The sequence below is a fragment of the Eumetopias jubatus genome, unplaced genomic scaffold (genome assembly GCF_037043125.1).
Source record: "Eumetopias jubatus isolate StellerSeaLion01/CBP00866 unplaced genomic scaffold, mEumJub1_p1.0 scaffold_7, whole genome shotgun sequence".
Lineage (NCBI taxonomy): Eukaryota > Metazoa > Chordata > Mammalia > Carnivora > Otariidae > Eumetopias > Eumetopias jubatus.
In genome coordinates this window covers 114,068,298-114,093,262 of record NW_028274813.1, presented here as the reverse complement: position 1 = coordinate 114,093,262, position 24,965 = coordinate 114,068,298, and the positions used below count along the sequence as shown (strand labels likewise).

Sequence of the window (24,965 nt, the reverse complement as noted above, 5' to 3'; positions counted from 1 at the left end):
TGAACCGAGTGAGAATGAGTAAGAGTTTGACAAGGGTGTCCCAGTCCTCAGAGGGGAGTGATGTAGAAGTAATGGAGATGGGGCTCATGTGCAGGGGCAGGTTTCCTGGGCATGGGGGGTGGGGGGGGTCATGAGTTCAGCTTTGAACTTGATGAGTTTGCAGCATCTGTGAGGCTTATGGGAAATCTGCATTTTTTTTTTTAAGATTTCTTATTATTTGAGAGAGAGAGAGCACGAGTGGGAGGAGGGGCAGAGGGAGAGGAAGAAGCAGACTCCCCGCTGAGCAGGGAGCCCCGCAAGGGCTCAATCCCGGGACCCTGGGATCCTGACCCAAGTTAAAGGCAGACGCTTAACCGACTGAGCCACCCAGGCGCCCTGGGAAATCTGCATTTTTAACAAGCTCCCCAAGGTCCTGATTCTGATGCAGCTAACATTTCTGAACCACAGAACAAGGCTGTCTGTGCTGTGCCATGGTTTGCAGTGGAGTGTGGGAGTTCTGGGCTGGTGAGGAAGGAACCGGGGCCTACAGGTCAGGAGGGGCTGGAGTGCCTCCCACAGGACGGCTGGCCCAGGCAGATCCATCTCGAGATGCCGTGCCCCGTCTTTTGCAGTATCCACCCATGTGTTAACCCCTGCCACCTTTTATAGGATCCTCTCAGGGGTGGAGGGCCCTCAGCCTCAAAGTGAGGCTATTCCAGGGCATGGGGCCTCCATTTCCCGACTTGTAAAACTGACAGTCTCCTTTCCCCAGCCCCTACTCCCACCTTGCGAGAGTGTCTTGAAGTGAAAGCTCAGAGGGACGCCAAAGGGCCTTGCAGGGAAAGGGGCCTGGGATGGGAGGAGGACAGCCCTCTGGAGGCCCAGGCTGGGGGGGCAGGGTGCTGGGGCGGCAGGGGTGAGGCTGGAGATCTGTGGGGAGCTGGGGACCTTGCTGTTCTCCCTCCACCTCCGACCCCCTCCCGTCCAGCCTGGCTTTGGCCCTTCAAGGAGACTGTGCGAAAATGTGCCCGGAGCTGGGCGTCAGCCGTGCAGCTCATGGAGCAGAACCCGGACTTCATCTTTGCCTGCTCCCAGGTCAGAGGGACACCCATTGTGGGGCAGTCCGAGGCTGAGGTCCTGGGGGCTTCTCACGCCTGAGGAGGAGGGCTTTTCCCCACCCTCAGCCGCCCACTGGCCCCAGATGCTCAGGCCTGGGTGCAGTCCTTGTCACTCCTGCCTCAGCACGGGTCCCATCTGCCCCACAGGCACAGCAGCTCGAGTGGGTAAAGAGCCATTACCCTGGCCTACATGCCCGGCTCCAGGAGTTCGCCTGCCGAGGGCAGTTTGTGCCTGTGGGGGGCACCTGGGTGGAGATGGTAAGTGCCATCTGCAACCCCTCAGCCTCAGGCCACGCTGCTGTGGCCTCCCCTCCTTGGCTTTGCTGGTAGGTGACTTTCTGCAGGCCCTTCATCCCCCTTCTGGGGTGGGGAGGCGGCTGGGAAACCTCCCCTCCAGCAGGTAGAGCCCTGGGCCCGAAGCGAAGAGATGGACAGCCCTGGGCACTGGCTGTGAGCCTCTGTCAGAGCCCTGGTTCCTCCTGCATGGGCTGGGGGTGGCCCAAGCTCCTGCCTGGTCCCCGTTGGCACTGATGCCGGCTGCCTCCGTCTTCACGCACTGGTAGGACGGGAACCTTCCCAGCGGAGAGGCCATGGTGAGGCAGTTCCTGCAGGGCCAGAGCTTCTTCCTGCAGGAGTTTGGGAAAATGTGCTCTGAGGTAGGCTGGAAGCTGCTGCACCTGCGGGCAGGTGGGGCCGGAGCTTGACCTTGAGCCGGGAGAGGCTGAGAGGCTGGGGCTGCTTCACCAAGAGCCCCGGCTCCTGCGTCCCAGAGCCCCTTTTCCCCCCCGCAGTTCTGGCTCCCAGACACGTTTGGCTACTCAGCACAGCTCCCCCAGATCATGCGCGGCTGCGGCATCAGGCACTTCCTGACCCAAAAACTGAGCTGGAACTTGGTGAACTCCTTCCCGGTGAGCAGACCTCAGGGGACCAGGGTCCCCACCTGGCCCGTTCATCTCCCGCCCAGCTTACTAAGGGGTCCTGGACCAACCACCCAACCCCCACCCGGAGAGGCTGTGCCCCCCTCCCCCACCAGGGTTACACAACAGGCCTCGGCCCTGACTTGTCCCTCTCCTGTCCCCCTCCCCATAGCACCATACTTTTTTCTGGGAGGGGCTGGATGGCTCCCGTGTGCTGGCCCACTTCCCACCTGGCGACTCATATGGGATGCAGGGCAGTGCGGAGGAGGTGAGGGGGCACCCGGTGGCTGAGGTGGGGGGTGAGCGCGCTGGGGAGGGCTGGGTGCCCTGTCCTAGGCTGACCCGGGTTGCCCTGCCCCGCCTGTCCAGGTGCTGAAGACCGTGGTCAAAAACCGGGATAAGGGGCGGAGCAACCACAGTGCCTTCCTCTTCGGCTTTGGGGACGGGGGCGGGGGCCCCACCCAGACCATGGTGGACCGCCTGAAGCGGCTGCACAATACGGACGGGCTGCCCAGGTCCGCCCTGGCCCTCCAGCAGCCCTTGGACCTCACTGTGCCCTGGCCTGCAGCCCTGCTCTCCGCTCAAACATTCGGTCCAGCTCCTCTGAGGGACCTTGCCTCGCTCCAGTCCCGCACCATTGGCTCTTCCCAGCTTTCACCCTGGGGGTGGGGCGGGGGGGGGGGAAAGCTGCCCGTGGGAAGGGGCTTAAATCTACTGGAGACAGAACTCTCCTGGTGTGTCCACAAGTGGCTTTGCGTGGACAGGGAGCATACTGGAGGTGGGTGGGGTGCTCCTTTCTGTCGGGGCTGGATCTCTCGTCCACTCCGGCATGGAGGAAGGGTGGGCCACATGGTACCCCCAAGGCTGGGCGACCCAGGCTGTGGTCTCCCTCAGGGTGCAGCTGTCTTCTCCGGGGCGACTCTTCTCCGCACTGGAGAGCAGCTCAGGGCAGCTGTGCACGTGGGTTGGGGAGCTCTTCCTGGAGCTACACAATGGCACCTATACCACGCATGCCCAGGTCAGGAGCTGCTCCCTGAGCCCAGCAGGGAGCGTGTGCCCTGGCTCTGTGGGGGCCAGAGTCCAGTCCAGACCTGGGGGGAGAGGCTTGTGTTCCGGGGCGGCACCAAGAGGAGAGAAGTACCAGAGCCAGGCAGGCCAGGGGCCTGGAGGAGGCAGGGCTGAGTTGTCCCTGAAGAAGGCAAGCTGCAGGCTGAGCGGGGGGCAGGTCAGCCACCAGAGGTTTTATCTGGGAGGCCGTGGGGAGCCTCAGGGGTTCTGAGCATGGGAGGGCTTTGGAAGGTGGCCTGGGACTGATCCCCCCACCCCAACCCTGCTCAGATCAAGAAGGGGAACCGGGAGTGCGAGCGGATCCTGCACGACGTGGAGCTGCTCAGCAGCCTGGCTGTGGCCCGCAGCGCCCCGTTCCTGTACCCAGCAGCCCAGTTGCAGCACCTCTGGAGGTCAGCCCGGCTTCTGCCCGCCCCCGCCACCGCCCCGAGCTCACTGCAGACAGCTTCCCCATCCCCACCCTTGGCTCCCGCAGGCTCCTGCTCCTGAACCAGTTCCATGACGTGGTGACCGGAAGCTGCATCCAGCTGGTGGCAGAGGAGGCCATGTGCCACTACGAAGGTAAGGTTGATGACCCGCCTGCCGCTGTCGCCAATGCCTGGGGCGGAGCCCAGAGTGTGTCCTGTGGGATACTCGGGGCCCATCCCAAGCCCACCGCCCACCCATGACCAGCCGGTCTCCCCACAGATATCCGTTCGCACGGCAACACACTGCTCAGTGCCGCCGCTGCAGCCCTGTGCGCTGGGGAGCCGGGGCCCGAGGGCCTCCTCATCGTCAACACGCTGCCTTGGAAGCGCACTGAAGTGTTGGCCCTGCCCAGGCCTGGTGGGGCCCACAGCCTGGGTAGGAGCTGGGGGGAAAGGCTGCTGCTGCAGTAGGAGGGACCGAGGCCAGACCCCGGGGTGGGGATACTGGCCCGGGGCTTGCTGCCCCAGGACACCCGAGGCTGGAGGGAAAGAGGGGGAGGACCCACCCACCCCTCAGGCAAGGCTCCTGGAGGGTCAGGGAGGCTGCACTGATGCCCAGGCTTCATCCCCAGCTCTGGTGACAGTGCCCAGCATGGGCTATGCTCCTGCCCCTGCCCCCACCTCACTGCAGCCCCTGCAGACCCAGCAACCTGTGTTTGTGGTACAGGAGGTGAGTGTGGGCACATGCTGGTGGGCGGGGCCTCTCCTGGGCCATCCCTGACAATGTGGGGATTCTGAGCTCCCCAGCTGGAGCAAGTGGTGAGGTGGGGATTGGGCTGGGGTGCTGTTCGTGGTGGGAAGTCCCCGCAGACTCAGCTTCAAGGACCCCTCCCGCCAAGACCGACGGTTCTGTGACTCTGGACAATGGCATCATCCGGGTGAGGCTGGACCCAACTGGCTGCCTGACGTCCCTGGTGCTGGTTGCCTCTGGCAGGTGCCAACTCCTCATTGCCCTCTTCCAGTGCCTGGCGGGTGGATCCCAGACCCCGTTTCCTCTGTCCCCTGGTCCCAATACTGCCCATGGCAGCCCACCTGTGCCTCTGGACCCACACAGGGCAGGGCAGGCTGGGCTAGGAAGGAGTCCCCTTGTCCCCTGGGCCTACTCTCCCTGCCCCCACCCCACCTCAGGGTCATAAAGTTCTAAAGCACCAATCTCTGCATCCTGCCAGGGAGGCCATTGCTGAGGGCACCGTGGGGAACCAGTTTGTGCTGTTCGATGATGTCCCTCTGTACTGGGATGCATGGGACGTCATGGACTACCATTTGGAGACACGGTTCGGTGTGGGCAGGACCGGGGTGGTGGTGGGCCCCCTCCATCAGCTTGCCCTGGCTCAGCTCCGCCACCCCATCCCACAGGAAGCCAGTGCTGGGCCAGGCAGGGACCTTGGCAGTGGGCACTGAGGGTGGCCTGCGGGGCAGCGCCTGGTTCCTGCTGCAGATCAGCCCTAACAGTCGGCTCAGCCAGGAGGTCGTGCTGGACATTGGCTGCCCCTATGTCCGCTTCCACACCGAGGTAGCAGAGAGCAGGGTGGTGGGCATCTATTCCCGGGTGTGGCTGGGGAGGAGGGAGCTGCCCAGGCCTGTGTGTGTGTCTGTCCTTCCACCTCAGGTGCACTGGCATGAGGCCCACAAGTTCCTGAAGGTGGAGTTCCCCGCCCGCGTGCGGAGCCCCCAGGCCACCTATGAGGTTCAGTTCGGGCATCTGCAGCGGCCCACACACCACAACACCTCTTGGGACTGGGCTCGATTTGAGGTCTGACATGGGGTGGAGTGGGGTTTGGATCCTGCCCAGCTGGGAAGAGACTGGTGTGGTGTTGGGTCAGGAGGAGGTCGCTGATCAGTATTTGCTGGCTCCTGTGTGCTAGGCCTTGTGCTAAATGCTGTGTTCGGTTTTTGACACTCGTGCCCATTTGGTGGGGGGTGAATTCTATTATCCCCATTTCACAGATGAGGAACTGAGGCCTAGACAGGTTGGATGGTGTGCCCAGCGCCTCCTGTGGTGAGAGCTGGAGCTCCATCTGCGGTCCCAGAGCTGGCTCTCACTGTGGCCGACGGGAGCTCGGGAGCCCAGGGAGGGGGCGGGGCCACCAAGCGGCTCTGGGATCTGCCCTCCAGGTGTGGGCCCACCGCTGGATAGACCTGTCAGAGCATGGCTTTGGGCTGGCTCTGCTCAACGACTGCAAGTACGGCGCGTCAGTCCGAGGCAACGTCCTCAGCCTCTCGCTGTGAGTGGAGGGCCCGCCAGGCCCCGGGGGGGAGGGGGGGGGGGCCGGCATCGGGGCGCGGGTCCTCCGGGGCCAGAGCCTCTGCAGTTCCAGCCCGGCCCACCCCCACCCTCCCCACCCCAGCTTGCGGGCACCGAAGGCCCCCGACACCACTGCCGACATGGGACGCCACGAGTTCACCTACGCGCTGATGCCGCACAAGGGTGGGTGCTGCGGCCCGGGCCACCTCTCTGCCCTGCTCTGAGCCTCAGTTTCTCCCAGTGGCCCGTGGGCAAAACGCCAGCACGCCCACGCCCCCACCCCCATTTCCAGGCTCCTTCCAGGACGCTGGCGTTATCCGCGCTGCCTACAGCCTCAATTTCCCCCTCTTGGCACTGCCTGCCTCGGGCCCGGCGCCCGCCGCCTCCTGGAGCGCCTTCTCCGTGTCCTCGCCGGCGGTCGTGCTGGAGACTGTCAAGCAGGCAAGGGGCGGGGCGGCAGGGGTGGGGGCGGGCCCCGCCTGGGTCCACCCCGGCCCCGCCCACCACCCGCCTCCCTCCGCAGGCGGAGACCAGCCGGCAGGGCCGCACGCTGGTCCTCAGGCTGTACGAGGCCCACGGCAGCCACGTCGACTGCTGGCTGCACACGTCGCTGCCGGTTCAGGAGGCCGTACTGTGAGTGGGGGCGCGGGGTAGGGGTGGGCGTCCTGCCCTCGCGGGGCCCTCATGACCCCTCCCTGTTCTCCAGCTGCGACCTCCTGGAGCAGCGCGACCCTGCCGGCCACCTGCCCCTTCAGGACTCCCGCCTGAAGCTCACCTTTTCTCCCTTCCAAGTGCGGTCTTTGTTGCTGCTGCTGCAGCCCCCTCCAAACTGAGCTCCTGACGGTGGGGTTTTACGTGTGGAAGGCTTCGGGGGCTCCTCACTTCTGCCTCCCCAGCCTGAAGCAAGGATCAGTCACCTCTTGAACAATAAACCCTTGACTCAGGAACCCTGCTAGCAGTAGTTCCTGCTCACTCCCCTCGGGGCCTGTCCTCAGGGAGGAAGCCTTTTCCTCAGGCGTTTGGGGGCAGGGGCAAGATCCGAACTTATCAGTGTGTGCAGGGTCTGGGTTGCAGCCCCTCCCCCCCCACCCCGAGATTTGGGATATCAGTGACCACAAGCTGGCAAAGAGACCAGGGAGGGGAGGAAGCCAAGAGGGTGGATTCCGGCTGGCCGCCCACTAGGAGAGGAGCACTGGCCGGCAACAGTGCTGGGAATTCTGGACTGGAGGAGCTGTGGGCCACCCCCCGCTGCCCGGGGCCAGGGTCTCTACACCACCTCTGAGAGGCTGTACCTGCAGAGGCAGGCCATCCTCTGAGAGCCAGGGCCTGGAAGACTGGGATGGGGCTCAGTCATCCTTGCCCAGGTGGCTCTCCTGTCTCCAAGGTCAGGCAGTAGTTTCTCCCAGGTTGGCCTTCCTAGACCTTCTGCAGCCAGCCCAAGAAGTGCCAAGAAATTCAAGTGTATTAGTTTATTAAAAACGACAGCATTTTTCAGGTGGACTTAAAAAATGGGGAAGGTGGGGTACAATTAAAAACATCAGAGGTGTGCAGAGAACAGCCACAGGGCCAGGGGCACCTGGCCCCCCAGCAGCTCCAGCCTGCTTCCGGTGAGCCGCCCAGGCCCCCCCCGCAGGGCTCAGCAGAGGAAGCAGGTGGACGTGAGCAAGGAGACCCTCCGGCTAGGAGGCTGCCGTGCCCTCGTTCTCCAAGGATGGGGTGTCAGCCTTGATCCTTCGGGGTCTGCGGTGGCCTGGGAGGAGGGCAGGTGAGGTGGCCGCTCAGACCCCAGGCTGAGGGCTGCCCCAGCGGCCTCTCCCTGCCACCTCCGTCCGCAGTCCCCCCACCTGCGCTGCCAGCCCTTCCTCCTGCAGAGCCTTCTCCCCCCAGAGCAGCGTGCTGAGCAAGGCCAACCTGCGGCTGCTGGTCGCCTCCTCCTCTTTGCCTTCTCGGGGACTCGGGGGGCCTCTGGGCCCTGCTGGAGGCTGGTGCCCTCAGGCTGCTCTGCTCTACTTTGCTCAGGAGGGCCTCTGCTAGCCCCACATGTGCCGGGAGGGGCCGTGCTTGGAAGGAGAGGGTCCTGAGTAGAGGAGATACAGGTCCCCAAGGGGCTCCGTGAGCAGTTCAGAGGTTGGTGAGGACCCACCATTGCCCCCCATTGTGAAGGGAGGGCGCCCGGGAGGTGCGGCTGGCGGGGCAGGGGAGAATGCAGGGAGGGGCCATACCTCCATTCTGTGCTCAGGCCCCTGCTGTGCTCCCTTGGATTTCTTCTTGCGGGACTTGCCTCCTGCAGGACACTGACACTGGGGCCGGAGGGTCCTCTGCCCTCAGCCCCCTTTATGCAGACTCCCGCTCTGGGGTGACTCCCCGGGGTGGAGTGGGGACTGGGATGGAGAAGGGTGATGTAACTCTTGCAAGCAACTAGTCCTTCCTGCTCTCCCAGCTTATTACGTTAAGAGTAGCTTACCTTTGGGTGCCAGGGGTCCAGGATCCCCCTAAAATGGAATGAGAAGAATTCAGGAATCAGCCTGGCTGGGGCAGGGGGAGTTTTCCTTGGAGAGGCAGAGCTCACAGCTATCCTTCCAAATCAGTGGAGCTACTCCCCTAAGAAGCCCCTCTGACTGCCCCGTTCTCCGCAGGTGAGAGCCACATCAACAAGGCCACCCTGCCTTGGGCTACTCTACTGGCTGGGACCCTGGGGCTGAGGAGAGGAGGGGTAAAGCATGGGGGGCAACGGCAGGCCCTGGACATCTGCTCCTGGGAGACCCCAGCTCCTGCCCTGCTGTGACCCCAGGTCTGGCCACCCCACTAGCTTCCTCGGGATCTCCATTTGCCTATGTGAGATTAGGGCCCAAACCTGGAACCAGATGGTCCGACCACGCCGGTCCCGCAGGGAGCTCATGCCGGGCGTGCCATAGCACTGAAGCCATGCTCGAAAGGCGGCAAAGTCCTCCTCCCCGCTCTCCGGCCCGTAACCTTTGCCCCCTGTGGGACAGAGGAACCAGGCCGAAGTCAGGGCGGACTCAGGCTGGGAGGAGGGGGAGCCTGGTCGGCCTGGCCCAGATCTCAGCTACTAGCTGATGGACTGAGTCAGGGGGCCGAGGCTCTCCCTCCTCCAGCTGTGTGCCCTCAGGCTGGTGGCTTCCCCACTCTGGGCCATGGCTTTCCCATCATGGGGTGGGGTGAATAATCCTTGTCCTGCCGGCCTCCTGGGCTGCTCAGAGGACATAGATACCTAACAAGTGAGGAGGCTTGTTGCTTGTAGCAACAACTAGATCTACAGACATCCATACCCCAGGTAGGGCAGGAACTGCCCTGGGGTTACACAGTATACTGAAGCAGAGGTAGAGCCATCTTTGGCTCCCAGGCCTCACCCAGCTGGACCACTTCCTTGGGCACGGAGTGACACAGTTCCAGCAGGTCTGGGTTCTGCAGCTTAGCCCTGATCTTCTGGCTCAGAGTCAGCTCCGGGCTCTGGAGAAGGGGCAGAGGCAGGAACTGGCTGTCAGCATGAGGCAGGGCCACTCAGGCAGCTGAGCAGTGGGGAGCAGAACCCCAGGAGCTTGGCAGGACTGAGAGACAATCCATCTGCCCCCGACCCCCGACACTGCAGAGAAAGGGAAATGGGCCCAAAGCTGGAGACCTAACCCAGCCTATACACTTGTTGGCCTGCTCTGATCGATCTGTGCGCTTTCCTCCCCACACCCTCACCAGCCTGTGCTGCTGCAGCGCCTCCAGAACCTTGCGGGCCTTCTCGAAGGGGGGTATCCTCAGCCTGCAGTGGGGTGGAGAGAGGGAGCCATGCTAAGCAGTGGAGAATGTGGGCGCACCCAGCCCTCCCTAGTCCTCATGGCCGTCCTGCTGACCGGTACAGGATCTCTGCCCGAAGATAGTTGCCAATACCATTGAAGAACCTCTGGTCCAAGAGGGCCTCGCAGATGGGCTGGTCAAAGACCTTGTCCGCTAGGTTTCGTAACACGTTCTCCCTGGAGGAACACAGCCAGCCCGGGCACATGAGACCCCTTCTCTGCCCCCATCCCTGAGGCCTTGCCATAGGATAGAGAGGGGCCGGGGGTACCTGGATGCAAGGGGAAGGAACGTGGGAGCCCCAGTTCCCGGTTTCCCAGCCTCAGTGCTATTTTGGCAGCAGGAACCTCCATTTCCTTTTTTTTTTTTTTCCTTTTTTAAAGATTTTGTTTATTCATTTGAGAGAGAGGCAGAGGAGAGACAGGAAGAGGAAGAAGCGGACTCCCTGCTGAGCTGGCGCCCTCCATTTTCCTATTTATTGGGAATAATTTCCTACTTATTGGAAACACCAGTATGAGATTTGAATCCATTATGAAAGGTGAAAAATACCAATCAAAAGCAATGTGTTCAGGGCACCTGCGTGGCTCAGTTGGTTAAGTGTCTTCCTTTGGCTCGGGTCATGATCCTGGGGTCCTGGGGTCCTGGGATCGAGCCCCGTGTGGTCGGGCTCCCTGCTCCGCGGACAGCCTGCTTCTCCCTCTCCCACTGCCTGTGCTCAAATAAAGTCTTTAAAAAAAAAATGCGGGGCGCCTGGGTGGGTCAGCCATTAAGCGTCTGCCTTCGGCTCAGGTCATGATCCCAGGGTCCTGGGACTGAGCCCCGCATCAGGCTCCCGGCTCCGCGGGAAGCCTGCTTCTTCCTCTGCCACTCCCCCTGCTTGTGTTCCTGCTCTGGCTATTTCTGTCAAATAAATCAAATCTAAAAAAAAAAAAAAAAAGGCAATGTGTTCAAGGAAACACACAAGTCTGTAGATGTGTGTCTATCACCAAAGACCCTCAGGTTCAAGGGTCTTGGGTGGAGAACAAGGTGATCCCAGGAGCTCAGGTGTGCCTGCAGTCTGGAGCTCCCTGTCTTCAAGGAAGCTGGTACTGGTTCTGTGTAGCAGGTGTGTGGTGACAAGTCCTGGCTAGCGAGTGTCCCGGCAACCCCCACCCCACCTCCAGGGGTCCCCGATCCCTCCTCACCCCCACAAAGAGGAAATGCACCTCGTTTCTTTGTGGGAAAGGTTCCTGGCGAGACTGACTCAGTAACGGGCACGAAGAGCATATGAAGTAGGGGCCAGAAGACAGAGTTTGGGGTAAAGTTAAGTGTGGAGCATTAGCCTAGGTGGTCAGAGCACTAAGGGGAGCAGACCCCTGCACGCTCCCCAGCTGTGAGACCAAGAAAAGAGCCGAAATTCGCAGGTGAGAGAAACTTGAGAGCCAGGTGGCAGAGAGTGAACTTGTGCCATGACTTCCCAGCAAAGTTGGATGGGAGGCATCCAGGACAGTGACAGACGCTTCCCTGGGGTGCACTCAGGGTCGAGCCTGGGAAGGCCAGGAGTCAAGTGCTCAAGACTCCCTGACCCACTCAGGACAACCAAGTCTAAGGCCCAATGGAAAGCATGCCAGCCCCAAGGAAGGGAAGACTGGCTAAGTCCACTGCAGGCCCCGAGTCTGTGATTCTATCCCTTACAGTGCTTTTCCTCTAGGGCTTTGCAAAGGCTGGCTTCTTTTCCTCGGGCAGGCCTTGGCTCAAACGTCACCTAGAGTCGTCTTTTCCTAATCCTCCCCCCGCCGCCCGACCCCTGGCCAAGAGTCATTCTCCACTTCTTGGATTTTTCTTCAGGCATGTGTCTGTTTAAATTCATCTACTTTGTTCCTTGTTCCCCCTGCCTTATCTGAACTTTAGCTCTGTGGGAGAGGGACCACATCCATCTTGCTCACTGTGGTACCCCTGACACCTGGCAGAGGGCTTGGCACAAAATAGAAACCCATTCATGTTTCACCTTTAGAAGAAGGGAAGTGGCCGGCAGCGTGCCATCCTCTGTGACACGCATCACATCCCAGGTGGGGTGGTGACCCCTCCGGCAGAGGAGACCATGGGACAGTCACAGACCAGTGGGCAGGCAGAATGTGGGAGACCGCAAACCCGATTCAGAAACGTGTCATGAGGTAGTCCCCTGCCCACCGCTTTGAAGCAATTCCTTCCTGCTCAGCCGCCTTTCTTACCAGGTGGTTAAAGCCCCTTCACCTTTCTTCTTAGCCTCCGAGAAGCAGAGCAGGAGGCTGAGCCCCAGCTCTGACACGAACTGGCCATGTGTCCTCAGGGCAGGCCTGCCCATCCTCCTCTTGCCCCCCCCCACATTAGTTGCGGGGTTCCACATCCATTAGCTCAGAGAGTTGTCCCCGGGAAAGGACACTGTCCCGGTCGACACACAAAGGGACTGAGGACCAGAGGGGACTAGATTTGCCCCTCACTGGCCAGCGAGGCACTCACAGAGCCAGGCCCGGAGCCCAAGACTGTGTTCCTCACGCCTGGTGCTGGGCCTACCTGAACTGCTCATACTCCAGCAAGACACAAGGCCCGCGGCCGGGCTGCCACTCGCCCCCGAGGTCCCAGTGGCCGAAGCGGCGGGTATCCACGAAGCAGAGGGCGAGTGGGGGGCCGGGGGGAGCTGTGTAGAAGCGCAGGTGGGCATGGGCCGGCAATGCGTCCCGGGGCGCCAGCTGGAAGGAGCCAGACATGCCGAATCGGAAGACCAGAGCCAGTGGCCCCCGGGGGGGCTCGGCCCCAGGCAGGGGGCTCAGGGTCAGGCGCAGCTCCTTGCCACGGGCCGAGGATGAGATGCAGTACGCACTGCTCTCAAAGGGCACCTCAGGGTTGCGGCTGACAGGTGACTTCTCCACACACCCGCCGAACACCAAGCCCCTGCAGGCCTCGTTCACGAAGCGGCTGGCCAGATGCAGCTCAGGGCCCTCAGGCATTCTGTGGGCGGGTGGCTGGGCCCTGGGGGGGAGGATGACAGCGGGTGGGGCCAAGTGGCACCTTGTGAGGTAGAAATTATCCCCCCGTTTTATAAAGGAGAACCCTGAGGGCCACAGGGGGCCACTACCAGCTGGGATCGGTGGACAAGTCAACTGGCCCGGTCACAGGTCCTGGTCCCCACCTGAAAGTGCTGAGAAAGCCCAGGGCACTATGGCGCTCAGGCTGGGGAAGTGAGACTCTGCCTTATTTTACACCTTCCATGGGGCTTTTGTGAGCCCCCCACTGCTTTTAGAATAAAGTCCAGATCCTTTCTGGGCCCACACTGTCCTCTCATTCCTCCCACACTCGCCCTCACTCACTGGCTCCAAGCACCGTCTTCCCAGGCCCATGTCTTTGCCCCTGCTGTCCCTTCAGTCTGGGACACTTGAGAGAGGCCCTCGCCGACCACCCTCTCCGAGGTAGCATCCCCCCGCCCACGAGTTTTCTTTTCATGGCACCCCCAGAATCTGAAATGATCTTGTTTGTTGTCTGCCTCTACCTCCACTCCCACCCCAGAGGACAAGCTCTGCTTGCTCGCGACTCCACTTCTTAGGACCCGGCCTGCACCTGCTCCGCAACAACTGAGGGAGGGAACCTGATCCCGCCGGGGGAACGAGAACTGGGAGAAGATGCTAGACACTCTGCCCGCAGCGAGGACCAGCCTGCCACGACGCACTGCTCGGGACCAGAGCGAGGACAAGGAGGAGGGAAGGCAGGTGCGCTGGCACCAGGTGCCCACGGCTCTGAGGGAGGAGGACAGGGGTGACAGGAAGGGCTCCGGAGCTCCGGGTCAAGGTCCGGGGGTGGGGGCATAGGAAACGCCCACATCGGCGTCGGGGCCGAGCGAAGCAAACTCCATCCCGCCCGCCGCCCCCCACGCCTGGCTGCGGGAGGGGAGTTTCCACTCTCCTTTTTCCGGGACCTGCCCAGATCAAGGCCAGGTTTTGTGTGGGGCAGAGGGGGGCATTCAGCTAGGTAGGGCAGACTGCCTTACCCCTGTCCCCCTCCTCAGCGCCGTCCGGGGTCTGGCACTCGAAAGGCTTCGTTTTTCGGGAAAAGGTGAACGTCCAGATTCCTAACTTCCGCAGGGCGGGCACCCACCCTCGTGCTCACCTCCCCTTCACCACCCCGCCCCGTTGCCCGTCCCCGAACTCCATCCCCTCCTCAGCTCTGCAGCACCGCCGCCCCCGGGTAACCTGCTCCCCGCGCGGCTCCCCGCCAGCCGGCAGCCACTGAGAGGGTTAACGCGGAAGCGGGGGGGGGGGGGGCGGGGAGGTGCGGCGGACCGCGCCCAAGAGCACGCTGGGAGCTGAGGTCGCCGCACCGGCGCCTGCTGGGAAGTGTAGTTTCTCCGGCAGGTGGCAGAGGCTAGCCGGGGTGAGCTGGAGGCCCCCGAGTGTGGGAAAGCCTTTGGGGCTGTCACCTGGCCGGGAGGTGGTGGAGGAACCTGGCTTCCCGCTGCTCCGCGCCGGCGGGATCGGGTCAGGTCTGAGGTCCCGGGTTGCAGCTGTCTCCGTGGCTAGGGGCAAGTCACCGGCCTAGTCACGGACAGGGTCGGCCCTCCCAGCGGGAAACAGCAAGCAGCAAGGTCCTGAGGCCGAGGCACCTGCAGCTGTGCGCAGGGCGCGCAGGTGCTTGATAAACGCAGGCCCTGGGGACCCGATGGTGGCCCCTAAGAATCCAGGCACAGTCAGACGTAACACATAAACAGAAGCACCATCACCACCTGCCGGGTGGCAAGTGCAGCCAAGCAACAAAAAACGGGCGGAGAATTAGAACCCACTTCAGATGGTCAGGTCTGGTCTAAAGAGGCCTCTATAAGGAACGTGCATTCCATCTTAAGTGTGGTCGGCCGGCACAGGTGCCTGATCCATAGCCGGGATCTGCCCCTTCATATTACTTCTGCTTCCTCCTCATTTGGGCGGAAGTATTCTGAAGTAAACTAGGCGAACTGCGACATTGCATCCATAATACTTCAACATGCATCTCTAAAAAGCAATATCCTACAAAGCCACATTTATCATACCTAATAAAATCAGTACCATCTAATACCTAGTCCACCTTCAAATTTCCCTAATTGTCCCCAAAATGTCTTTTATAGCTGGTCTGTTCAAAGCAGAGTCCAATCAGGGGTTATAGGTCTCTTTAATCATTTTTTATTTAGATGGAACCACCCTCTCCATCTCCCACTCACCCCCCCCCCTTTTTTTTTTTTTGGTTTTCATGATACTGACCTTTCTGGAGTCCAAGCCAGTTGTTTTTTGAGCTGCCCCATCACATTCTGGATTTGTCTGAATGTTTCCTTAGACACATCTCTCTTTCCTGGGTGCTCTGTACTCCAAGTTGCACCTCATTAGGAGACACCCAACATCTGGTTGTCCAACATCAGTGAGGCTGAAATTGATCATGGGTGAGGTTGTGACAGCCAGTCTCAGCTTTGTAAAGATACGCTTCACACCTTGTGACCACTAAGTAATCGATGGGGTGATTTCTTTGTTGGTCTGTTTTGTTTAAATTAAGGTATAATTTATATACAGTAATATACACCATTTGTAGAGTGTGAGTTTTGACAAATATATACACTCACATTGACTATGGGCCACAATCAAAGAATACATTCCCAGGCGCCTGGGTGGCTCAGCTGGTTGGGCGACTGCCTTCGGCTCAGGCCATGATCCTCAAGTCCCGGGATCTCCCGCATCGGGCTCCCTGCTCAGCAGGGAGTCTGCTTCTCCCTCTGACCCTCCTCCCTCTCATGTGCTCGCTCTCGCTCTCTCATTCTCTCTCTCAAATAAATAAAATCTTTAAAAAAAAAAAGAATACATTCCCATCACCTCCCCCCCGTCACCGCAATTTGCCTACGCCCCCTGTAGTCGACACATCCCACCATGGCAAGCACTGATCTGCTTCCTGTCCCTAACCTTTTGGCCTTCTCCATATCTCATGAATGGAATCTTCAGTATGTAGCCTTCTGAGTCTGCCTTCTTAGCATAAGTATGTAGCCTTCTGAGTCTGCCTTCTTAGCATAATGCATTGAGATCCATCCATGTTGTTATGCTTATTAGAGGTTTTCTTTTGATTGCCGAGTAGTATTCCACTGTGTAGCAAGCCACCGTGTTTATCCAGTTACCAGCTGGGGGGCGCTGGACTGTTTGTGTGAGGGGATTCTTTAGCAAGTATCATTTCACATCACTAAACTTTTCACCTAATGGCTCTAGCATCCTCGATGATCCTTGCCTCAATCAAGTATTTAACTGGGAATTACAAAGTGGTGGTTTTCTCTCATTCCATGTACCTTAGCTGGAATCCTTCTGTAAAGACGAGCTTTACCTCTTTGACTAAGGCCATTGGGTTGTCCTGAAATGTTAAAAAGATAGGATAAATTCTGAATTCCTTCCCTCTAATGATCAATTTTCAGACTAAGAATTTGGTGCAGTAACATCCAATGGTGACAAATTAGGGCTCATTTGGGGTTTTTGGGGGGCAGGGACTTTGTCTTTTATAGACTCTTTTCTATTACCAATTCATGGATTTTTTTTTTTTTTTTTTTACATTCAACACCAGGAAATCCATTGCAGCCCTTATCTTACCGCGCTGGGACTACACACACACAGGAATATAATTCCCATCCTTAAGAAATTCAGAAGGGTAAAAGTGGCAAAAGAGTAAACACAAAATGACAATGCCATATTACAACCTGTGGGATTCTGTGACACCACAGAAGAGGGAATGCAACCTGGGAAATCAAGCTAATGTGAAACGTTTGAAGAGACTTAGAATTTTCTGTGATCTTTTGTCTGCCACTTTGTTTTTGTTTATTCCACTTCTCTTGTTTTCTTCTTGCCCTCCTGTGGGCTACCTGAATTTTTAGAACTCCAGTTTGACTTATCAGTATTGGTTTTGAGTGTAGTACATTGCGTACTCGTCACAGTTCACTGGTGTTGACATTCTAAGTGTAGAAACCTTGCCTCCTTTACCCTTTCCTGTTTATAATAACCTGTTTATAACCTTACATATTTCCTCTACATACTTTAAGAACCACATCCAACAATGTTTTATGTTTTGCTCCAACTGTTGAACATAATTTAAAATGCTCAAGGAAAGTCTAACTGTATCCAAAACTTCACTCCTTCCATTGTTCTTCCTCCCTGATGTTCCAAGATTCCTTATCATTTCCTTTCTGTTCAGAGATCCTCCTTTCGCTTTTAGGTTAGGTCAGCTGGTGACAAACTACATTAGTTATCCTTCATCTGAGAATATCTTGAGTTCCCCCTTTACTCTTGAGGTAATTTTCGCTGAATCCAGAATTCTCAGTTGACGTTTTTCTTTCAGACCTGAAAAATGTGCTTCTTCCTTTGGGCCTCTATGGTTTCTGACAAGAAATCCACTCATTTGCTTTCCCCCCATAAGGTAAAGTGTCATTTCGCTCTTGCTGCTTTCAAGATTTTTTTCTTTTCTTTAGTTTTCCTAAGTCTGTTGTATGATGTACCTTGGCATGCATTTCTTTGGGTTTAACCCATATGGGATTCATTCAGCTTTGACTCTGCAGGCTTAAGTCTTTTGCCATACGGGGGAAATTTGTAGCCATGATTTCTCTGCATGCTTTTTCTGTTCCACCCTCTTTCTCCTCACCTTCTGGGACTCCGATGACATGAATATTAGATCTTATGTTACAATCCTGCAGGCTGCAAGGCTCTGTTCTATTGTTTTCTGTGTGTTTATTTCCCAAACTATTTTCTGTTGATCAGATTGGGTAATTTCTATGATTATCTTCAAATTTATGGACTCTTTCTTCTGTTGTTCAGTCCATTTTTACTTTATTACAGATTTCAGTTCTAAAACTTCTATCTCGGTGCACCTGGGTGGCTCAGTCGTTAAGCGGCTGCCTTCGGCTCAGGTCCTGATCCCAGGGTCCTGGGATCGAGCCCCGCATCGGGCTCCCTGCTCTGCGGAGAGCCTGCTTCTCCCTCTCCCACTCCCCTTGTGTTCCCTCTCTGTCTCTGTCAAAAAATAAAATCTTTAAAAAATTAAAAAAATAAAACTTCCATCTCATTCTTTGTATCTTCTATTTGTTAAGACTTGAGGCATTTTTATGATGGCTACTTTAAAATCCTTGCCATACAAGTCAGAGTTCTCTTAGTGTTGGCATCTGTTGTGTTTTCTCACTCAAGTTGAGATTTTAACTCTCGGTTTGTTTGTTTGTTTGAATCCTGGACATTTGGGGTCTGAGACACTGGATCTTATTTAAATCTTCTTGGAGCACTTGGTGGCTCAACTGGTTAAACACCCGAGTCTCCATTTCGACCCAGGTCACGATCTCAGGGTCGTGAGATCGAGCCCCATGTTGGACTCTGTGCTGAGCGTGGAGCCTAAGATTCTGTCTCTCCCTCTCCCCCTCCCCTGCTCACACACACTCTTAAAAAAATATCTGTATCTATACACACACACACACACATATAATATATATATATGTATGTGCCAGGGCGGGGGGTGGTGGAAGAGGGGCTGCAGTTTCTCTGTGGTGTGACCGGAGGAGAGCAGTTACCATCTGTAAGTCTCCTGTCTTGCCACATGGCCAGATCTTTCCTGATCCCCTGGCTCGAGAGAGCATGCTTTGGTTGGGCTTCCAGTCTGTATCCTGGTGTTTCTCAGGTTGCCAGTCTCCAGCACCCAGCCCAGGACACAGGGAGCAAAAAGGAAACCTAAGGACTGCTCTGCTCTGCTGTTCTTCAGATCCTGAGGATCTCAGTGAATCTGCCTTCTCTTCACCTTTCAGAGTCTCCTGTTTGTTTTATATGTAATGTCCAAGGTTTTCAGCTGTACTTAGTGGGAGGAATGGGGGAAACGCATCTGCATTTTTCCAGAAGCAGAGCTCAGCACTGGAGTCAGTCCTTAACTTTTTGATGCTTAAAACTGTCGCATCTTTGGCCAGTGGGACAAGCTGGCTCCTCTTGACAGCACTCGTTATTGTCTGGTAGCTTCCCTGCACCCCAAGATGTTCTAGGCCACTTGTCTTAGTCAGTTCAGGGTGCTGTCCCAAAATACCAAAGACTGGGTGGCTTCGACAACAGACATTTATTTCTCAGAGTTCCAGAGGCTGGGAAGTCCAAGATCAAGGAGCTGGCAGACTTGTTTCTTAGTGAGGGCCTTCTCCTGCTTTGTTCTCATGTGGCCTTTTCTCAGTACACGTTCTGGACAGAGTCTGTCTTTCTCTTCTTATAAGGGCCTAACCCCTTCATGAAGGTCCCACTCTCATGACCTCATCTAAATCTAATTACTATCCAAAGCCCCACCTCCTGAGACCATCTCATTGAGGGGTCAGGGCTTCCACACAGGAATTTGGGGGCGGACACAAACATTCAGTCCCTCCCCCCCCCACTCCTCTAGCCAATGAGCCGTTCAGGCAGGGACCCTCCTCTCTCTTCCAAAGACAGATGGCAGGAAGAGCAGGGCTCCCTCCCTTCTCTCCTCAGGGCGTCCGGCACTGGGGCCGCGTGCTTGCTGCCTGCCTGCAGACAAGGCCAGCACAGGACTGCACGCCAGAACCCCGATTTTCCTATCTCCACCCAAGCTGTTTCATTGCAGTCCTCGATCTGCCTCACCCCTGACCTGCCTCAACCAGTAGTTGAAAAGGGAAAATGAGTAATGGGTCCGGGAGGTCTGTATGTCACTTGGTTTCTCTCACAAAAACCTTTCATCTGAACCCAAAAAGAAACCTGTGCACACACTCCTTTACACTTCTGTTTATTCTTCCTGCTCACGAAAACTGTTGACAAGTGCCCTTCATGGCGGAGGGAAGGCAATGCTGGAAAAGTCCTCAGAATCCTTATGCTGAATTCTCAAGTGGGAACCTAGCAAGCCAGAGATCTGGGAGGCCAGGCCTCCAGGGTCCTGGAGCTGGGGCCACCCACGAAGAGGAGTTTGGAGGGCAGCGACTCAACATGGGCCCCAAACACCCTTCTCCTCAGCCCAGGGAGCTCATCAGAGTCTGAGCCTGCTTCAGTTCTGCAGAGGCAAGAGGTGAGCAGGTGGGTGGCAGTCAGGTGGGATCTGAGGGGGCCCCTCCCCGCTCCAGGTACAGCAGAGTCTCACCTGCCAGGAGGACCTGGAACTTGTCTGCTGAGAGAGACATGGCTACAGGCCGGGCTGGGGCACCCGAGGCAGCTGCCACCTCCAGCCTCAGGTGCACCATGGGCTCTTCCACGGACCGAAGCAGGCTGGAGCTCAGGGTGTAGTCCACCCGCCAGCCCACACCTGCCAGCCTATTCACTGTGAAATGGGGGGGCTCTCAGGATCACAGGCTGGTAAGCCACACAGCCCTCAGCCCACACCTGGCTCCGCTCTCGACCCTTCAAGGCTGTGGGACCTTTGAGAACCTCTCATCCCTCTGACCCAGGGAAGGTGCTCAATAATCAGTAGCGAGATTATCCACAGCAGATCTCAGAGGAAAGAAATCTGGGCTGGAGTCAGGAGTCCTGGCTCTGTGACTGCTTGACTTGTGACCACGGTCAAGTCTTCTTTCTGAGAACAAGCACCTCCCATGCAGCATGCACCTTCTAGAATGGAGTCCAAACCCCGCCCCGGCCCCCTCCCACACTCACCACGCAGGCTGCAGGCCCGCAGGTGCTCCTGTAGGGGGCTTTGCTTCTCCTCATAACAGCGACACAGGCTGGCCGCGTGCTCTGGGGACAGAATGGAGGGCCCCTGATGTAGCAGGTGGGGGCTCAGACTGCTCACAGGGCGGGTCTCAGGCTCCTGGCCCAGAGGGCAGGGCACATCTCAAAGCCACTTGGCCTGGCCTGCTGCCCAGCAGCCCCTGGCACACACGCCTGCCTGCATACCCGTACCTTTGGGGAGCCCCAGCTGCTGCAGTTCACTGGACAAGGACTCGCCATCCACACTATGCTTGGCCGCACTGGAGAGGATGAAACTCAGCACTGCCACCGTGGCCTTGACATCGCCCGACTCTGGGTGGGGGGGACCCGCGGGTGGGGAAGGAGGTGTCACTGTGGCCTCTGCCACCTTCTTGTTGCCCCACTATTCAGCTCACAGCACAGCAGTGAGCACTGCTACTGCCCCCCACCCCCGGAACTGGCAGAGGGCGGGACTGACGACACCGTTGGTCCCCCTCTGCTGAGGCTGGGGGGAAGGGGCCTCTGTGCTAAGCCCCAGCCCGAGTACCCGCGGGGGCCCAAAGGTCTGCGGACTCAGTGGGGTACTCACCAAACCTGGCATCAGCGGTGAGCTTCAGGATCTTCTCGTACTACGGGGAGAGGAGGCCCTCAGAGGGTGCCAGGCCCCTGCTCACCAGCCGCTTGCACCCCAGCCTGCATCCTGATCGCCCACCTCCCTGGGTCTGGTGCACTTTCAGGGCAGTAGGGATCACAGGGTCATGGGGCAGTGGGGTGCTGGGCCCCGCACTCACATCAATCCCCTGTCCCAGAAGTTCCTTCAGCACTTGGCTACACAGCAGCCTCAGCTTCACGGAGGACTGGAGGGGAAGGCCTTGCATGAGCCCAACTGGCCCACCCACCCCTCCATGCTGGGGGGCTGGCCACACGACTAGAATCACACAGCGGGCTAGGACAAGCTGAGGGCACCGAGGCCCCAACCTCAGAGTGACCTCCCACCCTCCAGCCCGATCCCTGCCTCCTCCCACCCTAGAAGACCCCGGGCACTCAACAATCTTGGCCAGCGTGCTGATCTCCGCCAGGACCCAGTCAGGACAGTCCAGATCACCACAGAACCGGAACCTCTGCACAGGAGTGAGGCAGCCGGTCAGGATGGAGGGCTGAGGTGTGGCCACGTGTCTCCCCCACTATTGCTCTTCAGGGATCCCTGTTCTCTGTCCAACATGGGTGCCCTCTGGCCACTTGTTCTCGCCTCTTACCAGGCTGTTTAGAGAACCCTCTCACGGACCCACCTGCCGCCGAACCTTGCCCTGCTGCCTGTCCTAGGCATTCATGTGTTCGGCAAACACTGACTGGGGCAAACTTCTCTGTGGCAGACCCCACTCTAAGCGTTGGGGGTACAGCACAGAACAGAACGTCCTTGTCATGATGTCAGTGGCCCCCCCACTTCCTCCTTCTCCCCCCCAGCCCCAACCCCACCCCCCCGGCCTCCTGCAGCTCCCGGTACACCAGGCACTCCCCCACCTTGTGCTTGCTGCTCCCGCCCCGGGAGCCTGTTCTCATGCCTCATTCCGGCCTCTGCCCAAATGGCTCTTCTCTGACCATGCTTCCTTCCTCCCTCCCTTCTTTCCTTCCTTTTTCCCTCCCTCAACCTTTTTTTTTTTTTTTAAGATTTACTTATTTGAGAGAGAGAGCACGAGAAAACGAGAGGGAGGAGGCGAGGGAGAGAGAATCTCAAGCAGACTCTGCACTGCGCACAGAGCCTGACCCAGGGCTCAGTCCCAGGACCCTGAAGATCACGACCTCAGCTAAAACCAAGAGTCGGACACTTAACCAACTGAGCCACCAGGCGCCCCTGACCATACTTTCTAAAACAGCCCCTTGCACAACGAAATTTCAGGGGCCAGTTGGTATGTTCATTATCTTGATCATGGGAACATACACATTTCACAACTTATTGAACTGTACATTTATAATGTGTTATTGTTGATTTTATCTCAGTAAAGCTATTAACAAATAAAATAGCTCTTCTCCATCATGCTCTAGCCCCTATCCTTCTTTCTTGATCTCCACAGCAGACATCACATTTATTATTTATTCAAGGTCTGTCTCCTGTTAGAATGCAAACCCACCCTGTCGGCCACATCTTGTCAATATCCTCCATTCCCTGGATCAATTGTCCTTTGTCCTGTCTGCCCGACAAAGCTCTAGGGCACAGCAATATACATGTCCAGCTTTCCACACCTCTTACATGTGGGCTGCTTACAGATGCTGGGAACAAAACCCTGCAACCTGAGGATACCTCACACCCACGTTCTCCTGATTCCGCTGGGCCCTCAGTGCAGCCTGGCAACACCATGTCCTCTACGTGGCCCTACCAGTCATCTTCTCAGCCACTTCAGACCTGCTTCACAATCCTTCAACCACCAACCCTCTTGCTCTTTTTCACCTGACCCCATGGCACTGGTGTTTCTATGTGGGTCTCCCATGAAGTCCCCTAGCCATGGTCACAAATGACTGTCACTAAATCTGGCCTTCCTCTTCCCCAACTCCTGTACAGGAGGGAGGCAGCTGGTCAGGATGGAGGGCAGCATCCCACATGAACCCGTCCTCCCTGGTGAAGCAGCATACTCTCCTGGATTTCTCCCTGTCCTGACCTCGGTCTCATTTGCTGGCTCACCCTCCTTCCCCCAACCCCCAGAAGGTGATCTCCGCACACTGCCTGCATCATTACTCTGGGGCAGGGGCCTGGAACAACTGGTGAGGAGATGGGGTATTAAGGACAGTCTTGCACTTCTGTCTCTATTTCAGGAGTTTTTAACCTTTTTCTGCCATAGCCTCATCTGGCATCTGGTGAAGCCTATAGGCCTTTCTCAAAACCATGCTTTTAAATGCATAAAATACACAGGATTGCAAAGGAAACTAAGTTATCAAAATAGTCAAACAAATTGGTGATGTGATGATGCAAGTCTAATACCCATCATAACTTAAAAACGATCTGCATAAGTATGTGAACAATGTCACCAGCTGTAATATGATACAAAAATATCTCTAATTTCTATTGGTGACAAAGTCAGAGGTGCTGTTAATACTGGGGTTGGTTGCCAACGTTCACAACTAAAGGAAATGCTAAATTTCAGTTTGAAGTTAGTGAAAATTAAGATGTGAGATTTTTCCTAAGTTCACGGGCCCCTGACTTCAACCCACAGAAGTCTTCTACCATTTCTGTATTATTTACATTTTTTACAAGACTGTGTTCCTCGTGTAATTTCTTAAAATGCTGGCATTTCTCTAGGTTCTGCCCTAGGCCCTCTTCCCAACTCACATCACGGAGATGTTACATGTTTTTAGACTTAAAATGACCACCTTTGTGCTGATGACTCCCCAATTTATAAATGCATTGTAGCTTCTCTTCTGAGCCTTAGACCCTTAAATCTAGACAGTCTTCTAGCCAGCTGCACCTGATGGCTCGAAGAAACCTCACACAGCGCCACCTATCAAAGTTAACATTTGCTCTTTTGCACTGAAACCTGCTCCACTTCCAGTGTTTCCCACCCCTCCGAGCACCACCACCTGGGAGCCAAGCCCAGACACCCCGCTCTCCCTTTTCCCTCATGCACTTCTCCACTTCTATCTCCACTCTCTCTGCCCTAACTCAAGTCACCACCATCCCCTGGGGGTCTGCTGCCCCAGCTTGGGCTCTCTGCTCCCCTCCTGCTCCCTCCACAAGTCAGCCGAAAGGATTTTCCTAGCTGCCTAGTGCCCTCTTCTTAAAGTCTAAACTCCTTTCCGTGCTCTCAAGACCCAGCAGGATTTGGTCTTTGTTACCTGTTGAGCCTCATGTTTCACTAACCTTCACCTGATACCCTTCCAGCTAGATGAAGTGCATCCATTGCTAGCGAGCATGCTCTCTTTCACCTGAAGCCTTTGAACATGCTGTTCTGTCTGAAGACAGAGCCCCCCCCTCCCCAAGCCTCCTCACCTCTGGGACACAAACTGCACTGCAGCCAGCCAGTTTTCTTCCCTGCCCCCAGGCCCTCCGGTGGCTGTCACCCTCAGGAAGCCTTCCTAACGCTACACACAAGGCACAGTTAGGTCCCTTCCCCTCAAGTCTTAATTAACTATGACTGCCAAGTCAAGTCTCTTGCAGTTTAAGCCCCAGTGCCTGGCACACTGCATGGTATAGAGTAGGCACTCAAAGCCTGTTGAAGGAATGGATGGATGGAGGAGTTGAGAAGCCCCAGCCCCACGTCTACTCCTTTCTGGCTCTGGGAAGGGTGAAAGGACTTCCGAACAGGGCGGAGACTGAGCCTCATTCTATGCAAGTTCTTCTCCAGGTCGCACAGGAGGGCCGGGAAGAGGGCACCTCTGGGAGGTCGTCCCGGGGCCGAGGAAGGCCTGGAAGCGCTCCCGCCCTGGGCAAGCTCCACTTCCTGCCCTGGGGGGTGCGGGCCCTTCCTTCCCGCCGAGGAAGCACCGGGACCCCAAGCCCGCGGCCCTTCCGCCCTGCCAGCCGGACGCTCGGCCCTCACGACCGCACCCAGGTGTCTGCCGAGGGGCCGGGGCTGCCTCCACCTCCCCGCCCCGGCGCCCACTCGCCCGCCGCCCCATAGGCGAGGGTCGGAGCCCTCCCTGCCCGCCCCGGCGCCCCGCCTCCGGTCACCCCGCGGCCCTCACCATCGCGCCTGGAAGCCGGCCCTCCTCCTCCGGGTGCGCCCGGTCAGCTGACG

The 24,965-nt window shown here is 57.4% G+C and overlaps 3 protein-coding genes across 6 annotated transcripts in view; 1 reads left to right on the top strand and 2 right to left on the bottom strand.

The window, feature by feature from the left end:
* MAN2C1 (mannosidase alpha class 2C member 1) overlaps positions 1-7,301 on the top strand; it is an 11,972-nt gene extending 4,671 nt beyond the window's left edge. The window contains exons 7-26 of one of the 2 annotated variants that reach the window (XM_028099995.2): positions 968-1,074; positions 1,245-1,355; positions 1,661-1,753; positions 1,889-2,005; positions 2,187-2,282; positions 2,384-2,529; positions 2,909-3,032; positions 3,353-3,474; positions 3,558-3,643; positions 3,770-3,925; positions 4,109-4,219; positions 4,351-4,483; positions 4,719-4,823; positions 4,906-5,062; positions 5,159-5,302; positions 5,665-5,774; positions 5,898-5,977; positions 6,087-6,235; positions 6,318-6,427; positions 6,501-7,301. In XM_028099995.2, the coding sequence (XP_027955796.1) occupies positions 968-1,074; positions 1,245-1,355; positions 1,661-1,753; positions 1,889-2,005; positions 2,187-2,282; positions 2,384-2,529; positions 2,909-3,032; positions 3,353-3,474; positions 3,558-3,643; positions 3,770-3,925; positions 4,109-4,219; positions 4,351-4,483; positions 4,719-4,823; positions 4,906-5,062; positions 5,159-5,302; positions 5,665-5,774; positions 5,898-5,977; positions 6,087-6,235; positions 6,318-6,427; positions 6,501-6,627 (2,384 nt within the window). In that variant the 3' untranslated portion in view covers positions 6,628-7,301. The remainder of the gene's footprint in view (positions 1-967; positions 1,075-1,244; positions 1,356-1,660; positions 1,754-1,888; positions 2,006-2,186; positions 2,283-2,383; positions 2,530-2,908; positions 3,033-3,352; positions 3,475-3,557; positions 3,644-3,769; positions 3,926-4,108; positions 4,220-4,350; positions 4,484-4,718; positions 4,824-4,905; positions 5,063-5,158; positions 5,303-5,664; positions 5,775-5,897; positions 5,978-6,086; positions 6,236-6,317; positions 6,428-6,500) is intronic. The other variant, XM_028099994.2, reaches the window with a different exon arrangement.
* Positions 7,249-24,960, bottom strand: NEIL1 (nei like DNA glycosylase 1). 3 transcript variants are annotated; one of them, XM_088024894.1, is made up of 12 exons: positions 24,913-24,960; positions 14,839-14,998; positions 14,028-14,276; positions 12,131-12,586; positions 9,658-9,777; positions 9,503-9,566; positions 9,166-9,265; positions 8,649-8,776; positions 8,259-8,286; positions 8,017-8,078; positions 7,706-7,871; positions 7,249-7,544 (listed from the first exon to the last, which is right to left on the bottom strand). In XM_088024894.1, the coding sequence occupies exons 4-12, from the start codon at positions 12,562-12,564 to the stop codon at positions 7,474-7,476; spliced, it is 1,173 nt and encodes a 390-aa protein (XP_087881020.1). In that variant the 5' UTR covers positions 12,565-12,586; positions 14,028-14,276; positions 14,839-14,998; positions 24,913-24,960; the 3' UTR covers positions 7,249-7,473. The 3 variants fall into 3 exon arrangements, with proteins under 3 accessions (XP_087881020.1, XP_087881021.1, XP_027955797.1); XM_088024895.1 differs by lacking the exon at positions 24,913-24,960 and having other exon boundaries at positions 14,028-14,123; positions 14,839-14,978; XM_028099996.2 differs by lacking the exons at positions 14,028-14,276; positions 14,839-14,998; positions 24,913-24,960 and adding an exon at positions 13,599-13,875.
* COMMD4 (COMM domain containing 4) lies at positions 19,333-24,965 on the bottom strand. Its single transcript, XM_028099997.2, has 8 exons — positions 24,913-24,965; positions 21,288-21,359; positions 21,030-21,095; positions 20,828-20,867; positions 20,452-20,571; positions 20,206-20,286; positions 19,697-19,873; positions 19,333-19,609 (listed from the first exon to the last, which is right to left on the bottom strand). Exons 1-8 carry the CDS (start codon positions 24,913-24,915, stop codon positions 19,569-19,571), a joined length of 600 nt encoding a protein of 199 aa, XP_027955798.1. The 5' UTR covers positions 24,916-24,965; the 3' UTR covers positions 19,333-19,568.